Source organism: Quercus robur, chromosome 7, assembly GCF_932294415.1.
Source record: "Quercus robur chromosome 7, dhQueRobu3.1, whole genome shotgun sequence".
Taxonomy (NCBI): domain Eukaryota; kingdom Viridiplantae; phylum Streptophyta; class Magnoliopsida; order Fagales; family Fagaceae; genus Quercus; species Quercus robur.
Genome location: NC_065540.1, coordinates 16,067,340 through 16,093,366, shown reverse-complemented (window position 1 = coordinate 16,093,366; position 26,027 = coordinate 16,067,340). Strand labels below are relative to the sequence as shown.

Below are 26,027 nucleotides of genomic sequence, written 5' to 3'. Positions count from 1 at the left end.
CACGTCTACTTTAAAAAAAAAAAAAAAAAAACTTCATTACATAGTTTTTATATAATTTTTTTATTTAAAATTTGGTAATTAAATGATAGTTCTTCAAGTCTCAAGCTGAAGTAGACCATTTCACATAAATGGAGCTATGCAATATCATCACAAGGTCAGTTCAAATACTTCATTTTACAAGTTTATGTTTGATGTTTATTGTGGTTATCATTATTATGTACATTTTAAAGTCTCTATTAATAACACAAACTAACACATTTTGTATCATAGGTTCATGGCAAATATTGATGGAAAGCAATTAGAATGTGAAACAAATAGCATTGCTCCACCAACTTCTCCACTGTAGCCGGCATAATATTAATAAGTTCACCTATTCCATGTTTCAGATGTAGTGCATTATTTTACAGTTTTACCTGATGTAAATATTTTAGTTTTCTACATTGATCCATCAACTTCTTCATAATAGCTTTTGTAAAGGTCATCACATGTATTTTGTAAGTAGTTTTATTGTTACAATTTTATTATGCATTTTCAATATATGCACTATTTATAAGATTTATTCAGAGGATCTTTTTTTTCCCTCCCCCTAAAGGTTAATACTAAATTATTGCATCATCTTCCAATCAATAACATGTTGATTATTGCATAAAAATAAAATAAAAATCTAGGGGTGTAATTGGAAAATTATTTTTCCACACATGACACTCATTACACCCCTAGGTTTTTTTTGTAATTGAAAAATATAGTAATCTCAAATTATAATAAATGCTCTAAATTAACCCTTATCCAAAAAATAGAAGAGCCTCTGAGCACGTGCGTGACTAGTTCTATTATTTAAGGGACTTCTCCGGTTTAGATTTCTCATTTTTTAGTTCAAAAATGCCCCTACACCCCTATGTTTAAGTAAAAACAAAACTAAAAGACAATTCGATAAAAATGCAACACTAACTCCCATTAAAATATTGCCTAAAAAATAGGACCACTCTCCTATTAATTTTCAAATTGATTTATTCGAGTATCATTTCATAAAAAGTTCGCGCATGCGATGAGGCTAGTATTGTTTAATGAGTATTATTTCATAAAAAGTTGAAATAATTTCATAATTTTCATTAACAGGTTGAAACCTAATGATCTTATGGACCCTTTATCTCAAAAAATTTATTTATATTTATAGAGTTCCAATTTATGAGATTCACTTATAATAATTACCCATTATCATTAAATCAAGACATCGCTGATATCATTTGATTAAGATAAGTGACGGGCATTGACCCAAAAAAATTTATGAGGATTAAAATAGAAACTTAGCGGAAAAGAAAAGAAAAGAAAATTCACCAAAAGCGTCAAAGGCAATCACGCGTTTTCACCTTTCGTGTCTCTCCCTCTCACTCCATTTTATTCATTTTAAGTCTACATTCTCATTTTTGCTTCTCTCTACAACTGAACTGACCGGGAGGGAAAGTCAAGTCTGTGGAAGGTTTCACGAAACGATGTCGGATCAAATAGCCAAAGGAGAAGAATTCGAGAAGAAAGCGGAGAAGAAGATCAAAGGCTGGGGTTTATTCGGTTCCAAATACGAAGACGCTGCTGAGTTGTACGAAAAATCCGCCAATTCCTTCAAGCTCGCCAAATCTTGTACTCAACACTAAATCCCTCTCTCTCTCTCTCTCTCTTACTTATATCAACTATTTATTTAGGATTAAAAATCCTCTATGATGGAATGATTTCATTTTTTTAGTGTTTAGGGAAGTCAAAAATGGAATTAGTTTTTACTATTAATGATAGATGTAAATTTGGAATGTCAATAGTATATTTAATAATTAATGCTAATGTTTTGTCTACTCCAGGGGATAGAGCTGGATCAGTTTTCATTAAATTGGCCAATTGTCATTTGAAGGTAAAGCCATAGATTTGTAATATTTAATGAGAACTATGAAATGGATCAATTTCAAATGGAATGATTATTTTCCTAGTGATTTGTTGGTATTTATATGCTATTTTGTAGGCTGATAGCAAGCATGAAGCCGCCGCTGCTTACGCAAGCGCTGCAAATTGCTACAAGAAAACATCCAACAAAGGTGCATTTTGTGTTCTTTTTCATGATAATTTGATTATTTATATTTGGATGAACACTAGTTGAAGTTTCTGCAGCTGATTGTTTCGTTAGATATGCCCAACGTTTTGTTAGGATTTACGTACATGGTTGCAAGTTTTGATCAGAGTAACATCACTTTCGCATAATTGCATAGGCCTACTACTGACACCATTTTTGTTAATTGTGGAAATATTCTGTCACTAGATTTATTGATCCCACTTGTAGGATGGTACCTTTTTTTTGCGTGATATATTTCCTTTTGTTGTAAAACTTGAGGGTGTTTGGAGGCTTTATAGGTTTAACTAGCTTAGCTTTTGTTCCCCTTGTATGAAATCAAATGTGATTCTTGGTTGTGATAATTTGAAGGGGTATAGAAGTAAACAATATGCTCCAAAGGTTTTCTACTGGTTCTCAAGCTAACTTCCTTTTACCCTAGGAAGCGCGGACACTTCATTTGGGGGTGCTTTATCAGTGTCGTATCCATGTCATAACGGTGTTCTATTTGCTATGTCATGTTATAATTTATCAAAAATTGCTCGTGTTGCCGTATTGTGCTCGTACCCATGTCTGTGCATCCTAGCTTTTACCTGTGTTGAAATGTGGTGGGATTATAAAACCTGGCCTTACTTATATCTGTAACGATTTTAGATATTGATGGATATGTCAAAAATATTAATTAAGCTGAATCAGACGTGTGAGCTTTTTGTTGTGCTTTAGCACTTTTGCCAGATGCAGTTTTGTTCAAGTTTCAGGGAAACTGTAACTTAAATGTAATTAGTTGCATTTTTTACATATTAACATAAGACGTAACCCACTCTTCAGGTCCATAATGACTGTTTTGAAAATCAACCTAAATTTTTGTGTATTGGGTGTTCTGCAGATGCTATATCATGCTTAGACCAAGCAGTGAATATTTTTTTGGATATTGGCAGACACAACATGGCTGCGAAACATTGCAAGGTACAATTTTCAATAATGTCGTTTACTTGATTTATTGTTTAAATATACTGTCCCTTGAATTCTTTAGTGGCTTCTCCCAACTCTGATTCAATCTTTCATCTTGTGCTTATTTTCCTATGCCTCTTCATCTTTAGTGCTGTTAATGTGTACTGTTGCGTGAACATGCATCCATAGTATGGGTTTAGGTTCTGATGAGATTTTATACCATGTCTGCTTCAGGAAATTGGTGAATTATATGAGCCCGAACGCAACATTGAGAAGGCTATTGTATATTTTGAACGGGCTGCTGAATTGTTTGAACATGAAGCTACAACTTCTGCAAACCAGTGCAAGCAGAAAGTTGCAGAATTTTCTGCTCAACTTGAACAGTGAGTAGCCTATGCTAATGTTATGGATATTTGCAATAAAAGTGATGGTTTTTCATCATAATATATAGATGCATTCCGGCTGTAGGAACTAGGAAGTCTTTGCTTTTCCTTTTTGTTGGAAAGATCTCATCTCAATGCATTGCACTTTTTATCTAGTCATGAATTACTTGGCATTGCATTCCAAAGCAGATTGAATGGAGCTTTTCTAATAATGGTGCCATTATATGAATCATATAATTGTGGAATAGACTGAAGTCTTCTTTGTTTCTACAGATATCAGAAGGCAATTGTGATATATGAAGAGATAGCACGACAGTCAATCAACAATAACTTACTGAAGTATGGAGTAAGAGGACATCTTCTCAATGCTGGCCTCTGCCAACTTTGTAGAGGTGATATTGTTGCAATTACCAATGCATTGGAGCGATATCAGGTTCATCTTTTGTTTCTCTGTTTAATTTTCTTTTTTCCCACTGTGTTAGCTTATGACCTTATAATTTATATCTTTAGAAGTATTCCATCAATTGTGCAGGACTTGGATCCAACATTTTCCAGAACTCGGGAATACAAATTTTTAGCTGTAAGTAGTGTCTTTTTATGCAAGTCAAATGTTTCGTCCCTAAAATTATTAATATAAACAATTATTACCTTGATGTTGTATTTGGTTCATAATTGTGGATCATAGTTTCTTTTTAATACCATAGTGTTTGATGAACCAAAGTGTTGTTCACATGTCAGGATGTGGCTGCCACAGTTGATGAGGAAGATATTGTTAAGTTCACTAATGTTGTCAGGGAATTTGATAGCATGACCCCACTGGTACATCTTTTCTGCCTTCAAAATCTGAATTCCTCGGCTTTTCTTTAATCTGGATTCTTAAGTGTGTTTTAGAAATCCTTTGCACCCTGCATTTAGTTGAGTTGCTTTAAGTTCTTTCTTTGATGACCTTATTAAACTTCTTGGGGGAAATTCTCTTCGATGTTAATATGTGGTTGCAGGTGTTGATTATTTTCTGCTTTTAGGTTATTGTTTTCATGTAAGATTATATCCTGTTGTTTAGATGAACTCACATTAGACCTTTAGTTACTGAACCTTGATTAGTTTCCTAGGATTTTAATATGGAATGCTACATTTGCGAATGTTAGTAGTCTGAATTGTGTCTGACTTTGATATTCTGCTCTGTAGGATCCTTGGAAGACTACCCTTCTATTGAGAGTGAAGGAATCTCTGAAGTCCAAAGAACTAGAGGAGGAGGATCTGACCTAAATTGATTTTGCTTCAATGTCTTACTCCTATTGAACATATTGTCATTGGCTTGTGTATATCAATAGCATGGTTGTCAGCCATAATCATAGTCCATTCATTTTTTATCATGCCACTGTTTTTTTACCTGTATTCGTATTGGTGTAGGCTTAGCACTGCGATTGTATTCAAATTTGATCAGGCTATGTTCCCTTTTTCTATTTAGACATTGCTTGAGTGTGACATGGCAGCATTAATGTTCTCAACGTTCTAGTCTAGGATCTTTTTGTTGCCTATCGCAGTCCATTATCTCCTTACTTTGCCCTGATTGTTGTTGAATAGAAGCATGAGATATTGACAGTATCTGTTACAACTTTTCAAGAATGCACTAGATGTGGGTTTCAGTTAGCTTAACTGATAAAGTCTCTAATGGTTATATAAGAGATTTGGAGTTCAATTTTTGTCTACACCAAAAACTGATTGATGTCTTGACTTAATGATAAAAAGCTATCATCAGAGAGGACGCTATAGGTTAAAACTTTCTCAAAAAAAAAAGAAAAAAGAAAAAAGAATGAGGATCTTACGTAGGATCGTGGGAGGTAGGTGAGATCGTGGATCGTAGGATTGGATCGTGGATCATAAGATCCTACATTATTTGAGAAAAAATAAAAAATACACATTGGTATGTTTAATAATTACATAAATTATACATTTATTAATATAATTACCATACATCACTAAATCCATTTGTAAGCATCATTTAAAGATGCCAAAAATCTCAAAATGTGACATTTTATTGAGATATTTTTTATTTGGGTCCAATTGACACTCTCTACATTAGAGTGGAAAAACTTAGTCTATTGAGATTTTATTTTTCATTTGGATCCAACTAAGTCTTCTGTCAAGTTAAAGAAGATTACAAGAAACCAAGATCATTTGGGATCGTCAGAATTGTACGATCCTACTGATCTTGAACGATTGTAAAGATTCTTGAAAGATCCGGATTGTTTTGGGTAAGTGGAATCGTAAAATCATAGGATCGTATGATCTAGATTGAGATTTTGACAACCATGATTATAACCATTAAAAAGGGCGAAAATGCAAATTGCACCTTCTAAGTTTAATTGAAATTCATTTTAGTCATCTAGATTTACTTTTATTCAATTAATTCTCCTAAGTTTAAAAATTATTTAATTCAAGTTTCTTACTTTTTACCCAATTCAGTTAAAAAATTATTGTTAAGTATGCAACTAACTAATGAAAAATGATTTTTGAAAAAGAAAAATTTCTCTCATAAAAAATCTATAAAATATTTTTATTAATTTTTTTTATTGTGAGAAAAATATTTTTAAGGGCAATATTATTAATGAAATTGGATGAAATATCTAAACTCAAATAAAATAATTTTAAAACTTAAAGAGCTCAATAAGTAAAATTAGAAAACTGATATGAATTTCAAATAAACTGAAAATGGTACAATTTTTAACCAACAAAGAACCAACAAGAAAGCACTACATATGGGCATAATGAGTTGTAAATTGCACCAAATTGCCAAGACATCAATTGAAACAACTCAATATTCCTTTTTTTCCTTTCCACAAAATGCGCCAAATATAATCGGGGCTTTCACCAAATATAATCCATTGAAACACAAGTAATGTTAAAAATATAATTTTTTTATAAAAAGTTTTTACAAATTATTGATATGGTGAGTAGTTATTAATAAATGAAAAAAAATAATATTAATAATAGATTAGATGAAAATCAATAATACCACATCATTATATTGTAAAATAGTTTATAAATGAACACATATATAGCCGTTCATGCTTTAGCCTGAGGAGTAATAAAGACTCATATATATATATATATATATATATAAAGCACTTAATTAATTAACCACTACGAGTAGTATAAATAGCATTTGTTCCAAAAAAATCATTTCATTTTCATCCATGGGGAAAGGACAAGCGCCAAAGGCCAATTAGAAGGAAACACTATCAGTTTTTCAGCCGTCCGAAACAGTTTTTTAAAAACATGAAAGACAATCAGCAAACTCCATCACCACTCACCCTCACTCACTCCACTATATATTCACATTCTCCATTATTTCTCTAACTAATCACTCACTCACTCTCAGTGTCTCTCGCTATTTCTTTCTCCAATGGCTTCGTCGATCGCTTACGCTTCCAACCTCGCCTTGCTCCGCGGCGAGAACCACCACAACGACGACGCCGCCGTTTCAGCTTCTTCACCGAACGCTCTCTGTGCTGCTCCTCTGAATTTCGTGCGATTGAGCAACAACTACAGAATCAGAAGATGTTCGCGGAGCGTTGGAGTTCCACGCGCCGCCGCGGCGGTTGTGGATAACCGGATCGCAGAGAAGGAAGAGCAAGCGGTGAAGAAACGTAGAGTTCTTAGAGTCGGTATCGTTTGCGGTGGTCCCTCGGCGGAGCGTGGAATTTCGCTTAACTCTGCGAGATCGGTCCTCGATAATATTCAGGTTCTTTTTTTTTTTTTTTTGGATTGATCATATATTTGTTTATATTCCGTTTGGTTCCCGAGAAAATTAGCTGAGAAAGAGAGGGAAAAGGAACTTAACGTTTATTCACGTTTCTAATTAAACTAGCAACTACTTAATTAGCTAGGCCGAGAAGGTGAAAATTTCAAAATGGTTGTTTGTTTCCCGCTCATTTCTGTTGGTTTTGGAAGCCAAACGGAGTGTTAGTCTTCTTGTTGACTTTTTTTGCAGCATACAGTGCTAATTATATTGGTTTTCTTTAATGTTTGATTGGATGCGCTTGTTTTCATTTTGTATCAGGGAGAGGATTTTCATGTAAGCTGCTATTACATTGATTACAATCTCAATGCGTATGCAATATCCTCAGCCCAGGTTTGTGCGATGTTCATGTTCGTTTAGAATTATGGTTGCTATTGGGCTTTAAATTGTTCACTAAGTTAGAATAAATTGAATTCAAATATTGATTATTGCAAAAAGTTTGTATGATCAAACATAGAAACTCTTAATCACTATGAGAGAGATACGATAGGGGTTAAGTCAAAACTGTGTTGGCTAAAGTCATAAACCTGTTGAGTTTTTGGAAAAATGGAACATGTGAAGGAGATATAAGCTAGGGGACCTTTTGGTTATTTGTTATGTTAGTAATCGATGAATATTCCACTTGGTGTATTTTATCTTTTGAGCTTTAAGGAGTTTGCAGAAGTATTTTGTTCATCTGAATTTCTTATTTTGGTTGCAACTCAACTTGCTAAGATGTATTTTATCACCTCAAATATGCATATGAGATGAAAACAAATTTACCATGCTTATGCAAAATCATTCTATATCACATTTACAGGTATACTCAAACACTCCCGCTGATTTTGATTTTAAACTTGAAAGGTAAGAATGCCTTTCAAATTATGGTTTATGTAATTGAATATGTTAAGATGGCTAATTGTCTTGGTTTTGCAGCCTTGCCCAAGGTTTCCAGTCTCTGTCTGAATTTGCAGAACATCTTACTACATCAGTGGACATAGTGTTCCCAGTTATACATGGCAGATATGGTGAAGATGGTGGCATTCAGGTGTTGTATATTATGGCCCTTTGCATCTCAAAACACAAGCACACACAGATATCAGTGGTATTTTTTTCTCGATGTAAGTAATATTTCTACATATGATGGAATTTTCAGGAGCTCTTAGAAGAATACAATATTCCATTTGTCGGCACAGGATCAAATGAGTGTCGTCAAGCATTTGACAAGGTAAAATAAGCTTTTTGCTCTTGTTAAAAATAATTTAGTCCATATATAAGGTTCCAGAATTGGTTCATGTGTTCTTAATACTCCATATATAGAGGACCTTAAAGAATCTATCTTCATTGAGGGAGCCAATTCTAACATGACATGTTGGCACTTAATTGGAAGACTTCATCTGGAATCTCTATATATTTTACACCATCTTGAAGCATGATGATGTCATTTGGCCAGCATTGGCATTAGACAGGTTTATTGTGACATTGGACCCCAAGATTACACTTGCAAGCTGCATGTGATAGAAACAAGTTATAAGGTAGCTTCATTGTTTATTTTGGGTGAAGGCAAATGTCCTGTGATTAGGCTGAACATACAAAATTTTTTATTCTCATGTTTGCAAACTGTATAAAGATGCAAGTGTAATGTAGGAATTTACATTAGTTACAGTATGTAACCTTAACTATCAGCGTAGATCCGCTTTCCTAATTGCAGATGGAGCCTCAGATGCATAAAGTCTAGCGAAATCATCATTCACTTTGTATAAAAATATCTTCGTATCCCTTCAGTATACCCTTCGACGTTGCTTAAGTCAGAATTGTCTATTTCTTTATTAAGGGGGGAAAAAACTAACCATATGCTCATTGAATAATTGGCAGTATGATGCCTCCTTGGAGCTCAGCAAACAGGGATTCATAACAGTGCCTAATTTTTTAGTGCAGGTATTTATTAACTGAGTTATATCTGTTGATAATTAATCACAATATAATATGCTTTCACATGTATGTTTGTTTGATGATTTATGTTTAGCACGGTTAAGGGTATCTTACTACCTATAGCGGCAATAAAGAGTAGCTTTTGGATGATAAATAGAATTATATGGAATATATTGAACACAAAATAAATAAAAAATGTCATACTTATACCCAATGCACGAAGCTTTCACTTTTATGGGGTCTGTGAGAGGTTATCGGTAGGCAGCTTTACCCCCTTCCCCCCTTTTATTTTTTATTTTATTTTTTGGAGAAGCTGATTCCTGAACCCAAACCTGTGACTTGTCACTTTAGGTGGAAGGCACTTGCCATCACACCAAGGCTACAACCTTTAAAACATTGAACAAGAGCTTCTCTTAAAATTGTAAGCTCCCAAGAAGTAAGACAATATTTTTCAATAGGAAAAAGTTATTAAATTTTTTTTCTATTTTGGATTTTGGAATTGTTGCAGCCCTTATAACTACTGGGTGGTAAAAGCTCCTTATTGCTAGTTACTTTTAATTGTTCTTTTGAGATTTGAGGCATTCAATTGGTTCTCGTTTTATAGTCAGTCAAATTTGAAAACTCTTTTTTTCTTCTTACTTTTGGAATGACAATTAGGGAAATGAAGGGAATGAATATGAATTATCAAAGTGGTTTTTTAGAAATCAGCTGGACCCTTTCTCAGGGAAAGTTGTGGTAAGGCTCATACTTTCATTGTCTTTAGAAGCTTGTGACATGTTTAAATATCAAAGTTCTTTCTTGTTCCATTTTCAGGTAAAACCAGCAAGAGCTGGATCAAGCATTGGTGTTAAGGTTGCATATGGTGTGCTTGATTCTTTAACAAAGGCTGATGAAATTATTTCAGAGGTATGCTGGTTTTCTTGAGATTTGACTGTGAGGCTTGATCAAAAGTTTGCCAATTTAATTGAAAATGTGCTAAAATTGACATCGAAATGACATTTTCTTTTTTGAAAATTCAAGGGAAAACATGTCAATTGAAGCATCTGCATAGAAATGAATTGAAAGTTTTCAATTATGAAGTCAATTTTTTTTTTTTTTCCAAAATTTTGGGCTTGAAAACCCTCCTCACAATACATTTTATCTTTTAAAGATTTTCTCTTTGCAATCTTTGATAGGGAATTGATGACAAAGTCCTTATTGAAATATTTCTTGAAGGAGGGAGTGAGTTTACAGCCATTGTCCTGGATGTGGGGTCTGGTTTGGATTGCCATCCTGTTGTGCTATTGCCAACTGAGGTATGAGCTCTTTCAATGTCTATTTTCCTCAGATTAATTTTCCTTATCATTTAAGCCAATGAGATCCAGCTTAAATGGTACCTCTCCTTGTAAAAGCATGGTGGAAGGTGTACATGTAATTTACCAATTAAAAAAAAAGTTGCTTATCATTTTATGATTTTAATAATCATACAAGCACCAAATATTATGTATATTGCAAAGGCATATTCCAAATACTTACTATAAGGGGGAGGGCTTTATGAATCCTTTTTTCATGATTAATAGAAAAAATTGAATCTAGTTTAATGCTATAGTACCAGTAATTAGATGTACTAATAGCTGGGAACTACACTTCATGTAGTAGGAGTCACTGGTTTGTATCTCCCCTTGATGCCAAAACTCACTTGTATGTACTACTTAGCCATAAATTGTTCACTGAACACACTAATGCTATCCCTTAGAGCTCTGCATTCTAAAATTAAAAAATATATATATATATATGCTTGATTTTATCTCTAAGAAAATTTAGAAGAACAGCCCTTTCCTATATTTATAGTGATTGTAATACATCAAGGTTGAGTGATCTTTTATATTAGTATATTAAAAGGAGCTCGGCTTCATTTCATTCTCCAATTAAATTTCTGAAGGGTCACATGTAGGTTGAGAATTGGAGTTTTAGCTCTGACTATGAGTTAAACCTTGTTTGCTGCAACAAAGTAATATGTGAATAGGAAATAAGCTTAAAAGTCAAAATATTAATTCTAGGTATGGGAGGTTTTGGATATTGATTTTTAGATAAATTGCAGTGCCTATGCACATAAAAATAATTCATGGAATAAATGAAGTCACATCGGAAACTATTATTACTTTTTATTAGGTTATTTTTAATCATTTCCTAATGAATTCTAAGAATTTAAAGCTGTGTTTAAATGACCAGGTCGAGCTTCAATTTCATGGCAGTGTTGATATAACAGAAAAGGATGCAATTTTTAATTACCGAAGAAAGTATCTTCCAACACAGCAGGTACAGGTGTACAGAAGTACCACATCTTGATTAATTCTTGTAAATACATGTATACATAACGCACAGACGCATCTGTGCATATTCGAAGGATTTATGCCAATGATTATTTCTTACGTTACAGTGTGTATTGAGATAATACATTCTGTCCTTTTGTGCCCTCATTTATCTTGTACTACACAGGTAGCTTATCACACTCCACCTCGATTTCCCATAGATGTAATTGAAACTATTCGTGAAGGTGCGTCTTTGTTATTCCAAATGCTTGGTCTACGTGATTTTGCTCGAATTGATGGATGGTTTCTGCCTAATTCTGTTCATATGTCGTCATCTTCTGAGAGCAAATATGGAAGGACTGAATTGGGTAACATTATATTTACTGATATTAACCTGGTAAGTCAAGTCTCTGATTTTTCCTTGCTGGTTTTGTTATCAGTATTGATTCTTGTTAGGTGTTCCATATTGATCTTCATCGTACATATCAGATCAGTGGAATGGAACAGACCAGCTTTTTATTTCAGCAATCTTCAAAGGTAGTCCTGAATCTACTTATATGAAGTAATGAGATAGGAAGCTTCTAAATGGTTTCAGTGATAGGTCATAAAATGTTTTGATGCATGGTCAGAACAACATCCTTATGTTTTTTCCTTTTGTTAATCTAAATTTAGAAGCTAACTTGTGCATTATAAAGCATCTTTTGCAATGTTGCTATGGCAATATCAAGTTTTATGCCTCTATGTGGATGCCCTTGTGAAAGGGGCTTTTGTTGTTTTCCCCATCATTTAAATTAAAAGATGCATATGCCAGAAATCATGTTATGCTAATCATTTAAATTTGTGCATTTTTTATCCTTTTAATCAGTATATTAGCACTCCTTTGTATGCTGCTACATAACTTGAAAATACCACCTCCAATGTCCAGGTTGGATTTTCTCATTCCAACATTCTCCGGACCATTATTTACCGTGCTTGCTTGCGGTTTCCCAATCTTGCATCATTCAGTAGTGGATCAAGTCATTTGCCTAGAAGATCAAAATCTGCCCAGATTAGCAAAGCATTTTCCATCAATGAAAGCACCCGCAAAGTTTTTGTCATTTTTGGAGGGGATACATCAGAGCGGCAAGTATCTCTTATGAGTGGAACAAATGTCTGGCTCAACTTGCAAGCTTTTGATGATGTAAGTATTCAAATTCCGAGAGATTTTGGTATGTGAAGTATTCCAATTTACTTATGGTTTGATGGTGCTATTGCTGAAGCATGAATTACTTGAGAGATTGTCCTATTTAAATGTTTTTTAAACCCTTAATAGATGATAAATCAGTAAGTATGTAAGATGTCAAGGTTTGATTTAAGGTTTGGGAAGTTAATGTTAGGGTTTGTAAAGGATTTGGGAGTTGATGGATGGTTGGGAAATTGAGGGCTCACAACTTAGGTTGTACTTGCTGGAAAATAAGATAACTACTAGCATCACAGTAGCAGGTCCCTAGAAATCAATTCTAGTGAAAGAAAGCATCTCACTTTGAAGGATTTGAGAGGAACTCAAAATTAGCAGTCAAAATTTTTATTAAAAACAAGATACTAAAATCCCCATACAAAGCTTATTTAAGCTTCTTAAAATACCCTCACTTAATCTTGACCCTTGAAATGAACTAATTTAAGCATAAGGTTGTTATGGAATGAAACATAAGTAAAAGACCATAAAACCCCTAGTAATTAGTCCCACAAAATATTAAAATTCTAAATTTCAACAGTGTGAACAATGTTGCTACAGTGTTGTGAACAGTAAATTCAACAAACAACTTGAATTCAACTCCAATGCAGGACCCACACCAGAATCATCCCACGAAATCAAAGCTTGGGATTGATAAATATGATTTTTCTTGTTTCCCTTAAAATTCCATCAGTAAGCATTGATTTGACTTTTGTATAATTTTTTTGTTCTCATTCAAATTTTTTTACATTCACTTCAATTTGAATCTATACATCTGGTATAGGCACAAAATCTCAAAGATGGTTCAGTGTTTGTAAGAGAGGAATATTTCATTATTTTATGAGTCTGCATGAGAGAAATTTCCAAAGGCTAGTCTATAAATTCCCTTGAAATTATTTTTGGTTATTTGTTAATTACCAGGAAAATTTGCTTCTAGAGTTCTATATTGTATTTAAAAGTTGTCATTTCTAGTCTAAGTGCTTTCCAGATGTGATGTATCATCTGAGTTGGCAATTTTGGTGGCTACAGCTTGAAGTAACTCCATGTTTGCTTGCCCCCACAAGTGAATTTATCTCTGGTGTGGATTCAAACAATAAGGAATCTGATGTGAGCTCCAGAACAGTTTGGTCTTTACCGTAAGTGTTGGTATTTTGTTCCTCTCTCTCTCTCTCTCTCTCTCTCTCTCTCTCTCTCCAGAAGAAAGGAAAACGGTCAGTTTAGATCACATTAGCAGTCCATAAGTTGCAGTATATTTCATTGCATTTTTTTTTGTTTGCAAATAATGTGTTTATATAAAGTATTGTATACCTATAAAAAAAAAAGTTATTGTATACCTAAGTTGGCTTCAATTATAATAGCATGTTGCTCTGCATGGTTTACCTGCTTCTCACAAAATGATTTTTGCAATATCTTCTACAAAGATTTGATGAAACCTACAAAATCATTCTATTAAAGTTATGCAGTCTTTTGGAGGAATATTAATGTATGTAATTTTCAGTTAAAACAAGTAGTGTCATAAATGTATAACATTGATAGAGCATGCCAGAGATATATACAGATGACTCTTGCATCACCAAGCTTTTGTAATTTTTAAAGCATGTAGTCTCTTGCTTTTTATACTGTTGTTATACGCAATTCAAAGCTTTAAATCTGTTTATATGTCTACAGTTATTCTCTTGTGCTAAGACACACAACAGAGGAAGTGATTGCTGCGTGCATGGAGGCAATTGAGCCAGCTCGGGCTGCACTGACATCTCAGTTACGGAACAAAGTGATAGACAATCTCATGGAAGGTTTGACAAAGCACAGTTGGTTTACAGGGTTTGATATTGCCGATGAACCACCTAGGAGATTTTCCTTGGAGCAATGGATCAAGCTAGCCAAGGAAGTTCAGGCAACTGTTTTTATTGCAGGTTTTGCTTTTCAGTCATGTATTTTCTAGCGATTGAAAATTTTTACCTCTAATTTTTTGATGTACGGATTTGATATTGATATTTTTTCTCTCTTAAATCAGCATTTATATTATTCTGAATTTGGTCTCCATGTGGACTGTACCTCATGCAGCATCTTTTCATTAATAGAAATTTATTGATGAACCCTTGCAAGATTTTTCTTACTTCCGCTTTTCTAGAGATAATTATATGGGAAACATATATGTCTCACCTACTAGCTATCATTGCATGCGTTCTGGTATAAGATGTAAAAATTCAGTCTTTATGAGGTTTATCTATTATTATTTGTAGTGCATGGAGGCATTGGTGAAGATGGTACACTTCAATCTTTGTTGGAAGCTGAAAGGGTTCCTTATACAGGTCTTTTCTTTTTCTTTTTTTTAATAAACCGTTGCTTTATACAAATTCTACTGGTATCAATTTCTCATTTTCTTTTCTGTTTCCCATTTTCTCTTTCCTATTGAAGGCCCCAGAGTGATTTCTTCAAAGACTTGTATGGACAAAGTTGCAACATCTCTTGCTCTTAACCATGTATAACAACTAATCTTTTTTGTGCTGATATTATTATCATTCCTCAGCATGGCTTGTATGTTTTCCTCCATAAGCACACAGTAAATCTCTCAATTTGTACAGCTTGCAACCAGGGGAGTTCTTACTATAAATAAAGAAGTGTGGAGAAAAGAGGATCTAATTAAGATGCCCATTCTAGGTATATGGCATGATTTGACGTCAAAGCTTCAGTGTGAAACATTATGCATTAAACCAGCAAGAGATGGATGCTCAACTGGGGTTGCAAGATTATGGTAGGTTTATGCCCCTTGTCTATTGCACCATGAATGTGGTCCTGATGATAGGAATGTTGGCAAGCATGTTACCTGTTCAAGTCAGTTCTTATATACCTATGCAATATTGGCATAAATTTTCAACCATATGGCGCTAAATTTTTTGCTCATGCAGCTGTGCCAAGGACCTTGAAGTGTACGTGAAAGCATTGGACGACTGCCTTCTAAGGATTCCTTCTAATAGTTTGTCAAAGGTATATATACTGATTCTTGTGAATTTTTTTCCCACATGGCCTTTTTTCTTCATGGAATTTCATACAGGTAAAAACTGTTTCAAATATCTGTCTTAAATTATGGTATGTAACCATATTGTTACCTAAGGCCCTATACATTTTGTTTGACCAACAATTTTGCATACTTGCTTACCTAAGGCCCTATGCCAAGAGCCTTGTAACCTAGCAGCATAACCTGCTCTCCTTTATTAGGAGAGCTAGGGTTCAAATCCCCTCTCCCCTATTGTACTATCGCATTATAAAAAAAAAAAACTTGCTTGCAAATCCTTTACAAGGAAATGGAAAAGCGGAAGGCAGCATGTTTCTAGAGCATGTAAGACGACTTAAGTGACAGGTTCCTGTCCTAGAAGTGAATGGGTTCTGTGCAATATAAAAGTCTCTTATCTTTTATTCTTTGACACCCTAGCTATCTTAAAAGTCATTCATGTCATCATTATGTCATTTAAGATTATTAAAATTATAGAGTTTCTTGTTTGTTATTCCTCTCCATTTAAGTGATGGGTTTTAGTTACATTTCTAACTGAAATGTGTTTGCAAGTCTTCAAATTCAATTGACATATAAAGTTATTGTAAGTTCACATAAATCATCATTGAGCTTTGTACATGCAGCATATGAAATTCCACTATCATCATCTGAATTTTTGTACACTATGCCTTTCGTTTTTATTAATATACAGGCACATGGAATGATTGAGATGCCAAACCCTCCTCCAGATCAATTAATCTTTGAGCCTTTTATTGAGACTGATGAGATAATTGTTTCATCCAAATCCATGAATGAAAATGGACATCACCTTATGTGGAAAGGACGCAGTAGATGGGTGGAAATAACAGTTGGTGTCATTGGAAAACGTGGATCAATGCACTCATTGAGTCCTAGTATTACTGTCAAGGAGACTGGTGATATCTTATCACTTGAGGAGAAATTCCAAGGTATATCTTTGCCTGTAGTTATTCATTATTGCACACAGATTAAAACCCAGAAGCACATCACTGCTCCTGTTTTCTTCAAGTGTATTGCTTCCATGTTGTTTATAATCAATTTAGGGCAGTGCTGCCTTCATGCTATATCACTTTTGAGCAAAGGTTTGAGGTAATGAGCTCTAACTCAAAAGGCACCTCCTTCCTTTGTAAGGACAAAGTAGAGGGTGAGGTCATGGGTTCAAGATCCATTAAGTGTGTGTTTGAAGCATATATGTTAAGATAAATCCTATTTAAGGGATTTGACCAAATTACACAATGGATGAAGTGTCCCTTTCTCTGTATAATTAATACTGCTCCAATTGGAAATTCAGTGGCAGTGCCCCAAGCCAGATTAAGAGAAGGATAGTGGATATGGACGATGTTTTATTAATCTGTAGTGAATATTGTATTTTTTGTTTCTATGAATAGCACTTTTGTGCCTTACAAAGATATTACTTGCTTGACAGGTGGGACCGGCATCAATCTGACTCCACCCCCGTTATCAATTATTAGGTTTGTTAAGAAACCTATCCATAAGGCATGCATATGTTCAGGTCAATAATGGCACCAGCTTGTTGGTTGAGTTTAGCACTTTTAGATATCATATAGTTTTTTGAAGGGGATGTACTTTCTATGGTTCTAATATTTCTGTTTTATTGATGTATGGTCTCTATACAGGGTGGATTGTAGAACCATAAATGAGTAAGCCGTGTTAAAATATTGTTCATTTAATTTATTTCTAACATGAACTGAGCTTGAGCGCATCTCTAAACTGGATTGCATGTTTAGATTTGGTTCATTTCCTTTTCAAACAAACTCGAGTTTATTAGCAACTAGTTACTTGATTTATTATTTTCCTATATGTAGTAGTACACACAATGACTAAAAGTTTTTACACTTCACAAATTTATGCTTAAATTAATATTTAAATTATAGTTGAAATTATACTATTGAGTTAATTAGATAGAATGATTTTCATTTGTGAACTTATAAAAATTAGATTCACCACTCTTGTATTATTAAAATTATATATAATTGTTACTACGGAATGTACTATTTATATTATCAATAAATCACAAATAATAATTTGATATCTTATGAACTTCTATACAAACTTACACAATCTAATCTTAAGGCTATATAAGTATATTTTTACACATGTATACGTATAAACATATAATATTATATTTATTAAAATCAAGGCTCATACTCACAAGTTTGTTTATGAACACATTATTATGTTTGAGCTTGCCTAGTAGTTGAGTCTAAACTTGGACTTGATTTTGTCTCATTTGCTAAATAAATGAACATAAAGCTTTTTCCAGAGTTGAGTCCAAATAGCTTGGTTCATTTAAAGCCTTACTGCGCTGTGAATATTTGCCCTATGATTATGATTGTGTTTGATGTGCCCTTATCCTTTTCTTTTTTTTATTTTATTTTATTTTTTTTTTATGTATTAAATTTTATATTTGATTTTTCTGCATTTTTTGTTACAGTGAATGTTCGATGCAGGGTTAGGAACCCTTAACTAGTTTATGTTTCACACTGGTAGCAGAGTTCTGTCAAATTGTATTGGTTCTAATAATTCATACTGTGTCATACCCTACTTATTTACTCTCTTCCATTACTCTTTGTACTTTTTTGGAACTACATTATTGTTCTTTTATTTTTTTCTTGAATCAGTAAGGAAGTGTTGGAAAGATGTAAAGAATATATTGAACTGATTGCAAACACACTGCAACTGGAAGGATTTTCACGGATTGATGCATTTGTTAATGTAGACAGCGGAGAGGTATGTTGATTTCCTAGTGCCACAGGACATGCTTTCCCCTTTTCCCTTTGCCATATTACAGGCAAGATGTTAGTATGAATCATTGAATTCTTGGGGCTCCATGTGCATTTCCAAAAGAAATTGTGCCTTCTATGGTCATGAGTAAATAATGCAACACCTGATTGATTTTTGTCACAATTGAAATTTTTAATTACTCAATCAACATCCACCTTTTGCAGGTTTTGATCATAGAGGTTAATACAGTGCCTGGAATGACACCTTCCACTGTTCTAATTCATCAGGTAAATCTCTCTCCCTCTCTAGAGAAATATCCACATCAACATGCCTTCACAATGCTATGTCTTACCAGTATCTTCTATTATAAGTTCTAACTACTTAGATCTGTGAACATCTCAGGCACTATCAGAGCAGCCACCCGTGTATCCTCACCAGTTCTTCCGAATGCTACTTGATTTGGCATCAGAGAGATCCACCTGAAACTCTCCTTTGATAGTTTCTACTACTTAGATCTGTGAACATCTCAGGCACTATCAGAGCAGCCACCCAGGTATCCTCACCAGTTCTTCCGAATGCTATTTGATTTGGCATCAGAGAGATCCACCTGAAACTCACCTTTGATAGTGTATCCTTTGTTTTCTTCAGAAACTTTATCTTTGTAATTGAGCGTGTAATAAATAAGAAGACTAGCCTCTGTAAAATATTTGGTTCCCCCTCCACGGCGAATAAATACTTTATTTGAAAACAAAGCAAGAAGATATACGTCCCTCGCATGAATCTCCACTCGAGCATTTTCAAACTAACCCAAGCATGGCTAAAATTCTCTTGCTTAACATGTATAGATGGACATAATTTTTTTATTATTTGCCTAGTAAGCAATGATATGGACTCATCCTTGCTGAGGAATGTGTCACAGTTTGAATCCTGGAACTATCTTTTGTAAGAAGAGAAGCAAACAAAGTTGCTCACATGCTGGCAATACATTAGACATGCCCAGCACGTTGAGGAGTTTATGACCTGGATAGAAGAAGCTCCTTTTGTCCATGCTCAACTTCTTTTGGGTGTATCTCATTAATTTGGTACCAGTTATATGTTGTCCATGTAACTGAAAACTACCTACAGTTAGTATTCTTACTACCTACAAGCTTTTATCTACTGTTTGGCTGGAACACCAGCCTTTCTCACACAAACCCTTTCAGAAGCCAATAACCTTTCTATTTCTTTTCAAATTTCTTCATGCTAAAAAACATTCTTCAATCCGCCACTATCTTCATTTATATATTTAGAAAAACAATAGAGAAAGAAAAAATTCTGTTTAATTTACTCTCAAACGAGTCACCATTCTCCCTCGACGCCAAGCAATGGGCTGCGGCCGTCATCTGGTCTGTTGAGTCTTGAGACCAATTAGTTATCCAATAATATTGGTTTGAAATCACGGGAATACCTTCCTCAGTTGGACATTCTCATTTTTCAACTAATAAAAACGGATAGCTAATTAGCTGAAATAAAATAAAATAAAGAGTCTACAGCCTATAAGGGTAAGGAAATAGATCATTCCTGAATCTTAATTTCACTATTGTACATTAAAAAACATCCTTCGGGAGGAATGTCAATTATTCCACTTTCATACATTAAACCCTTGTGACTTCTATATTTAGATCTTCTCTTGCAAAAGGCATCTAAGTTTTTATTTTTAATTTTTTTTACTGGAAAAAAATATATATAAAAGCTAAAAACTATATAAAATAAATTGATTGATATATATATATATATATATATTTTTTACTAGGAGGTGGTATATCATGCATTGAATGCATGTTTCCCCCCTCTCACATAGAGGTGGACCTCACGTGTGGGGTCCAATGCATGGTGTATTTTCTCTGTAACTAGGGGGTTTCGGGGAATGTATCCCCTAAAGTAAAATTTTTTGAACATGGGACTCGTAAATAGTAATATTACTGTTGATAAAAAAAGAAAAAAGAAAGATAAACACTAGCATCTTATAAGCTTCTTTTTGCAAGACCTACATGAGACTCGCAAACAGTTATATGAGAATTGCAAACAGTAAGACAAAAAAATGCAAAGAGCTAGCTAACTTCTATAAACTCTTATGGGTAAAAAAAATCACATGATCATCATAACATATGACTAGTTGACCATATTAAGAGGACTCATCAACTGATTCATGCCACTATTATGTGTATGTGAAGAGAAGCTATTTGGTATCAAATGATACCATGTCAGCAGTATCAAAATTCAATAAGTGTAAGACATGTCAGTAAAAATAATTAACCCACTAACAAATGAAAGACATGTGTTAGTGGGCTATTTAGCTGAAATAAAATAAAATAAAATAAAAAGGTTACAATCTATAAGGGTAAGGAAATAGATCATTCTTGAATCCTGATTCCACTATTGTACATTAAAAAACATCCTTTGGGAGGAGTGTCAATTATTCTACTTTCATACATTAAACCCTTGTGACTTCTATATTTAGATCTTCTTTTGCAAATAACTTATCTAGTTTTTGTTTTTGTTTTGTTTTGTTTTTTTTTTAAATTTTATTTATTGAAAATAAAATATATAAAATCTAAAAACTATGTAAAATAAATTGATTGTATTTTTTACTGAATGTACACGGTGTAATTAGGAGGTGGTATACCATGCATCTAATGGATGATATATTTTCTCAGTAATTAGGGGTTTTGGTGATGTATCCCCTAAAGTGAAATCTATTGAACATGAGAACCATAAATAGTAGTGTCACCGTTGATAAATAAAATACAATAAAAAGGATAAACATTAGCATCCAATAAGCTTCTTTTTGTAGGACCTACATAAGACTTGCAAACAGTGATATGAGACTTGAAAACAGTAAGACAAAAAAATGCAAAGAGCTAGCTAACTTCTATAAACTCTTATGGGTAAAAAAATCACATGAATAGTTGACTACATTAAGAGGACTCACCAATTGATTCACGCCACTATTATGTGTATGTGAGGAGAAGGTATTTGGTATCAAATGATATCATGTTAGCGGTATCAAAATCCAATAAATGTGAGAAATGTCAGTAAAAAATAACTAACCCACTAACAAATGAAAGACATGTGTTAGTGGGTATAGCTAATTAGCTGAAATAAAATATAATAAAGAGGTTACAATCTACATGCATAAGGAAATAGATCATTCTTGAATCCTAATTCCACTATAGTACATTCAAAAATATTCTTTGGGAGGAGTGTAAATTATTCCACTTTTGTACATTAAACCCATATGACTTCCATATTTAGATCTTCTTTTACAAATGACTTATCTAGTTTTTTAATTTTTTTAATTTTTTTATTTTAAATTTATTTATTGAAAATAATCTTCTATATATCTCTAAAAGTTGAGATATAGTATTTAATGTTGCTACGCTCCTGTTGAACCACCTCATCAGCCACATCATACTCTTTTTCTTTTTCTTTTTAAATCATTTTCCTTTTATTATTTTTTTAATTTGTTATATAAAATAATTAAATACAGATCATGGACAAACATTACTATTCATTAGATACAAATATTTTACTATTTAGCTATCCAAATTGATTTCAACTTTTCATTTTCTTTTTTCTAATTTTAAGTAATTGTTAAAATTGAATAATTCATTATCTTTTTAGTGGATATAATTAAAAATTCAAGTATCCAAACCAAACTTTAACACCCAAATCTCCAACCCATAGATGCATTAAGTGTCTCTTCACTTATCTACCGTTGCAGTGTTTCCTCTTCCAAAATTTCAATTTTTCACAACCTTATCTCTCTCTCACTCATACATTGATTATTTATTTAATTAAGTTTTACAATGTTATATTATATATACCAATGCACATTTTAGATACAATCACCCGTCATCTACAACAAAAAATTTAGCACAACATTAATTGTTCTCTATATTTTTCAATCAAGTTTTAGTTTTCACCCTTTGAGAAGACATCAATTGTTTTTGTCAAAAACTTTCAAAGTTAAGGCGACAATAGGAAGACCGTTGAGGTGAACAAAACTCACAATAAAAAATGATCTTTTTTTTTTTTTCCCCATTTTCCTTTCTTTTTAGTATTCTTGCATTTTTTGAAGTGACGTTGTTGTTTTCCTTTCCAAAATTTTCAATTATATAGACTTTTGTTATTGTTAATTGGCTTAGAATTGTTAATGCAGTTTTATTTGGCCTACCATTGTTGTGGAAATTCCTAATGTTGATATGAAACATATTGATAATGAACATTTTTTTTTGTGCTTATTTGTAGAGTGTCAAAAAGTATTCAGTGTAGTAATTTTGTTATTTTTGCAACTCATGTGTTTGGTAAAATGTTTTTTAGAAATCTTATGTGTCTTTCTCAAATCCATTTGTTATTTTTATTTTGGTCATTCTATTTCAAATAATAGGCATCTCCACCATTAAATTTTTAGCTAATTTGAGCTTTCTTAGTAAGTTTTTACTTTGCTTAGTTGATCACCTTTAAGGAAAAAGCCAAAAAAAGAATAAAACAAAATATAATTTACTCTAGAGCATCATTATATCATTAATCTTTTTATGTATAAATAAGGAACTTTATTAATTCTTTGTTGGAATTCCTATCATCCTTACGTCTAGCCTCTTAGATTAATCTTTGGGGGTTCAAGTGATAGCTTAGCACATTCTTTATGGTGTCCCCTGTTTGTGGTTCAAACCCCACTATCCCCCCTCCACCACCATCTACATCTCTCTCTCTCTCTCTCTCTCTCTCTCTCTCTCTCTCTCTCTCTATATATATATATATATATATATAATTGGCTGTTCAAATTAAAAATTCTCAAGTGTTACTCTTTAAAGATTTTATTAGATGTATAGATGATACTTTTGGTTTATGAAACAAGATCAACAAAACATGATTTTTATATAATTATATCTAGACTATACTACAATGTCATGATGGATGGATTAGTTTTATTTTACTATAAAATCTAAGTAATCATGTGGTTTATGAATTTAAAGAGTTATATGTTGCGGTATTTGTTCATACGTTCATATGATGAAATAAAGTTTGCTTTTTGCATTATATTTTATATTTCCACTTTATGATATATATGATTTATTGATTGTGATATATTGGATAGTTATCTTTATATACTTTTTCACTTAGTTTCAATTGTGAGGAAGAAAGAGACGTGAATCTATGTTTTGGAGAAAAATATACCTATAAGTGTTGAATCGCATACATCTGTATGGTAATAAACAAAGTATACATGATTACATCTTGGTCTAATAGTTCTCGCATTGTAAAATTAAAAAAAAAAAAAATATATATATATATATATATATTGCATTGTTTTTTCATACATATCTCACTATATATAATACCCAACTGCAAAATATATTTAATTTGTTAGTTGTTACACTACAAAAAATAACTTCTAATTTAAAACATAATTTCAAATAACACATGTAAGGACACGATTTAATCCCAAAGCCCAAATGGATGGTTAATGGCCCAAAGAGCCCAAAACAATGAATTTGTTAGAGAGTGGGCTTGAAACTGAACTTTCAATGAGTTAGGTGGACAATGATCACAGTAGGTTAGTTATTTTTAGAAAGAATAAAGCAAACAGTTTTGAACAAGAAAAATTCTCCTTGGCCAAGTTCGAGGAAGGTCTGTTTTTATTTATTTTTCTTAGACTTATACTAAATTACAGTTCTTGAGTGTACAGTGATTTCTCTCTTGATTTTCTGATGATCCCCTTTGTAATGGGGTTCTTCTCTTTATATTCCCTCCCCTTCTTTCATCTCAGCCCTCCACGTGTAGGTCCGATTGCTAGTCTTCTTAATACTTGTCCTATTAGCATCTTCCTGAAGTCTTTGGGGGTAGCTGTAAGGCTGAAAGTTATTGTTCAGGTATCACTTCCACATTAATGTAGTCAGGGGGTTAGATGCAGAACATTCAATGCGGTGGTAGTAACTTTCTTCTCAGATATTTTCCAACTCTTTTTTTTGTCTCATCCCTCTCTAATGTTTATCCTTCCAAGCAAGATTGCCTGTTGCCCTATTCTTGATGGATGGTCGGACCTTTGACCTCTACTCTGCTTAGCCGATGAGGTATTTCTCCTCGAACAACATCTCCTGCTCATTGTGACTAGACTTCTTCCACGACCCATTAATTTGTATGCCTTTGCTAGTATCTATTTGTCCTCGAGCTACTTGACATCCTCGAGTACGGCCCACGGCCCAATACCTACATCTGGGCCCTTCATCCCTACAAGACATATTGACTTTTAAAAATATACAATCTAATATATTAATTCAATACTTATCCAATAAAAAATAATAATATCAAATTTTCCCGCACATCACGCGGGTTTGCAACTATTATATTTATAAAAGCTAAAAACTATATAAAATAAATTGATTGTTTTTTTTACTGAATATACACGGTGTAACTAGGAGGTGGTATACCCTGCATCCAATGCATGATGTATTTTCTTCGTAACTAGGGGGTTTCGGGGATATATCCCCTAAACTAAGATAGTAATATTAAACATGAGACCCGTAAATAGTAATATTACTATTGATAAAAAAAAAGAAAAAAAGAAAAAAAAAAGAGAAGAAGATAAAAGATAAAAGATAAACACTAGCATCTTATAAACTTCTTTTCGTAGGACCTACATGAGATTCGCAAACAGTGATATAAGACTTGAAAACATTAAGACAAAAAAATGCAAAGAGCTATCTAACTTCTATAAACTCTTATGGGTAAAAAAATTGCATGACCATCATAACATATGACTAGTTATTGAGGGCCATTTGTGAGAAAGAAAGCCCAATAACAAGGGCAACAAAGAATTGACAAAGTAGGCAGCAAAACCATTAGGCCCAAGCGGCAGGAATAATGGATCACAGGCCCAAGAAATAAACAAGTGGGTCTTGAAGAGGCAAATTGGCTCAAAGAAGCCCGGAAAGAAAGAAATAGCATCCCATGAGCAGTGTATGAGGTAGAAAAGCGAGAAAGGGCCACCGCAGGCCCAGTGTAATGTAAACTAAGAAAGTAAGGGGTTTATGGCAGGCCCATAAACCCCCAAGAATGAGAATAAGGTTACTGGGTCAGGAAAGCCCAATGAAGTTAGTAAAAAGCCCATGAGAGTGTGGAATTAGCAAATAGGCCGAGGAAGCCCAAAGAAAGCAAACGGGCCGTGGATGCCCAAAGAAAAGCCCAAAGGGACATAGGAGCACATAAGTAAAAGCAAAACAATGGCCATGTCAAGCCACTGAGAGAAGGAATAAACGGCTGGCCCAAAAGAGACCCAGCAGGATTAAGTTATTACGGCAGGAATAACAGTACAACATTGCAAGAAATAAAGAAAACCAAGGAGTGGGCCAAAGAAATATAAGGCCCATCATCAGACAAAGTCCAGCTCTTGAATGGAGCAGGAAAACAAAGAAAAGCCCACATAAGAGGTCAAAAAATACGGACGGCGAGTCTCCAGATCACGGCAAACACATGAGCAGCAGGCAAATTTTTGGACATATCTGAAAGGAAAGCATGCGCAAGGCCTAGGTACCACCAGCCTGTACCCAGCCAATATGGGATGTGGTG

The 26,027-nt window shown here is 33.5% G+C and overlaps 2 protein-coding genes across 9 annotated transcripts in view; both read left to right on the top strand.

Moving 5' to 3' along the window:
• The first annotated feature begins 1,351 nt into the window (after positions 1–1,351).
• Positions 1,352–4,908, top strand: LOC126692497 (alpha-soluble NSF attachment protein-like). Its single transcript, XM_050388125.1, has 9 exons — positions 1,352–1,635; positions 1,848–1,897; positions 2,006–2,078; positions 2,976–3,055; positions 3,275–3,423; positions 3,697–3,856; positions 3,956–4,003; positions 4,162–4,242; positions 4,609–4,908. Exons 1-9 carry the CDS (start codon positions 1,491–1,493, stop codon positions 4,687–4,689), a joined length of 867 nt encoding a protein of 288 aa, XP_050244082.1. The 5' UTR covers positions 1,352–1,490; the 3' UTR covers positions 4,690–4,908.
• A 1,696-nt stretch (positions 4,909–6,604) lies between these two features.
• The window catches only part of LOC126692494 (uncharacterized), a 44,881-nt gene continuing 25,458 nt past the window's right edge, over positions 6,605–26,027 (top strand). Inside the window, exons 1-25 of one of the 8 annotated variants that reach the window (XM_050388119.1) lie at positions 6,606–7,168; positions 7,487–7,558; positions 8,025–8,068; positions 8,141–8,252; positions 8,361–8,432; positions 9,080–9,142; positions 9,794–9,871; positions 9,950–10,042; positions 10,312–10,431; positions 11,348–11,434; positions 11,615–11,824; positions 11,917–11,964; positions 12,353–12,607; positions 13,670–13,776; positions 14,309–14,553; positions 14,884–14,952; positions 15,059–15,123; positions 15,226–15,395; positions 15,550–15,628; positions 16,345–16,600; positions 17,098–17,143; positions 18,314–18,422; positions 18,641–18,703; positions 18,819–18,841; positions 18,970–19,175. In XM_050388119.1, coding sequence (XP_050244076.1) covers positions 6,830–7,168; positions 7,487–7,558; positions 8,025–8,068; positions 8,141–8,252; positions 8,361–8,432; positions 9,080–9,142; positions 9,794–9,871; positions 9,950–10,042; positions 10,312–10,431; positions 11,348–11,434; positions 11,615–11,824; positions 11,917–11,964; positions 12,353–12,607; positions 13,670–13,776; positions 14,309–14,553; positions 14,884–14,952; positions 15,059–15,123; positions 15,226–15,395; positions 15,550–15,628; positions 16,345–16,600; positions 17,098–17,143; positions 18,314–18,422; positions 18,641–18,703; positions 18,819–18,841; positions 18,970–19,027 — 2,883 coding nt within the window. In that variant the 5' untranslated portion in view covers positions 6,606–6,829 and the 3' untranslated portion in view covers positions 19,028–19,175. Of the gene's footprint in view, positions 7,169–7,486; positions 7,559–8,024; positions 8,069–8,140; positions 8,253–8,360; positions 8,433–9,079; positions 9,143–9,793; positions 9,872–9,949; positions 10,043–10,311; positions 10,432–11,347; positions 11,435–11,614; positions 11,825–11,916; positions 11,965–12,352; positions 12,608–13,669; positions 13,787–14,308; positions 14,554–14,883; positions 14,953–15,058; positions 15,124–15,225; positions 15,476–15,549; positions 15,629–16,344; positions 16,601–17,097; positions 17,185–17,308; positions 17,395–18,313; positions 18,423–18,640; positions 18,704–18,818; positions 19,176–26,027 lie in introns of those variants that run through there. The other 7 variants (XM_050388118.1, XM_050388117.1, XM_050388120.1 and 4 more) reach the window with 7 other exon arrangements.

Excerpts from the sequence above, each read along its gene's own strand:
- LOC126692497 (XM_050388125.1), top strand. The coding sequence starts at position 1,491 with ATGTCGGATCAAATAGCCAAAGGAGAAGAATTCGAGAAGAAAGCGGAG. Across the intron at positions 2,079-2,975 it reads CAAGAAAACATCCAACAAAG|ATGCTATATCATGCTTAGAC; the intron begins GTGCATTTTGTG and ends GGTGTTCTGCAG. Across the intron at positions 4,004-4,161 it reads GGGAATACAAATTTTTAGCT|GATGTGGCTGCCACAGTTGA; the intron begins GTAAGTAGTGTC and ends TTCACATGTCAG.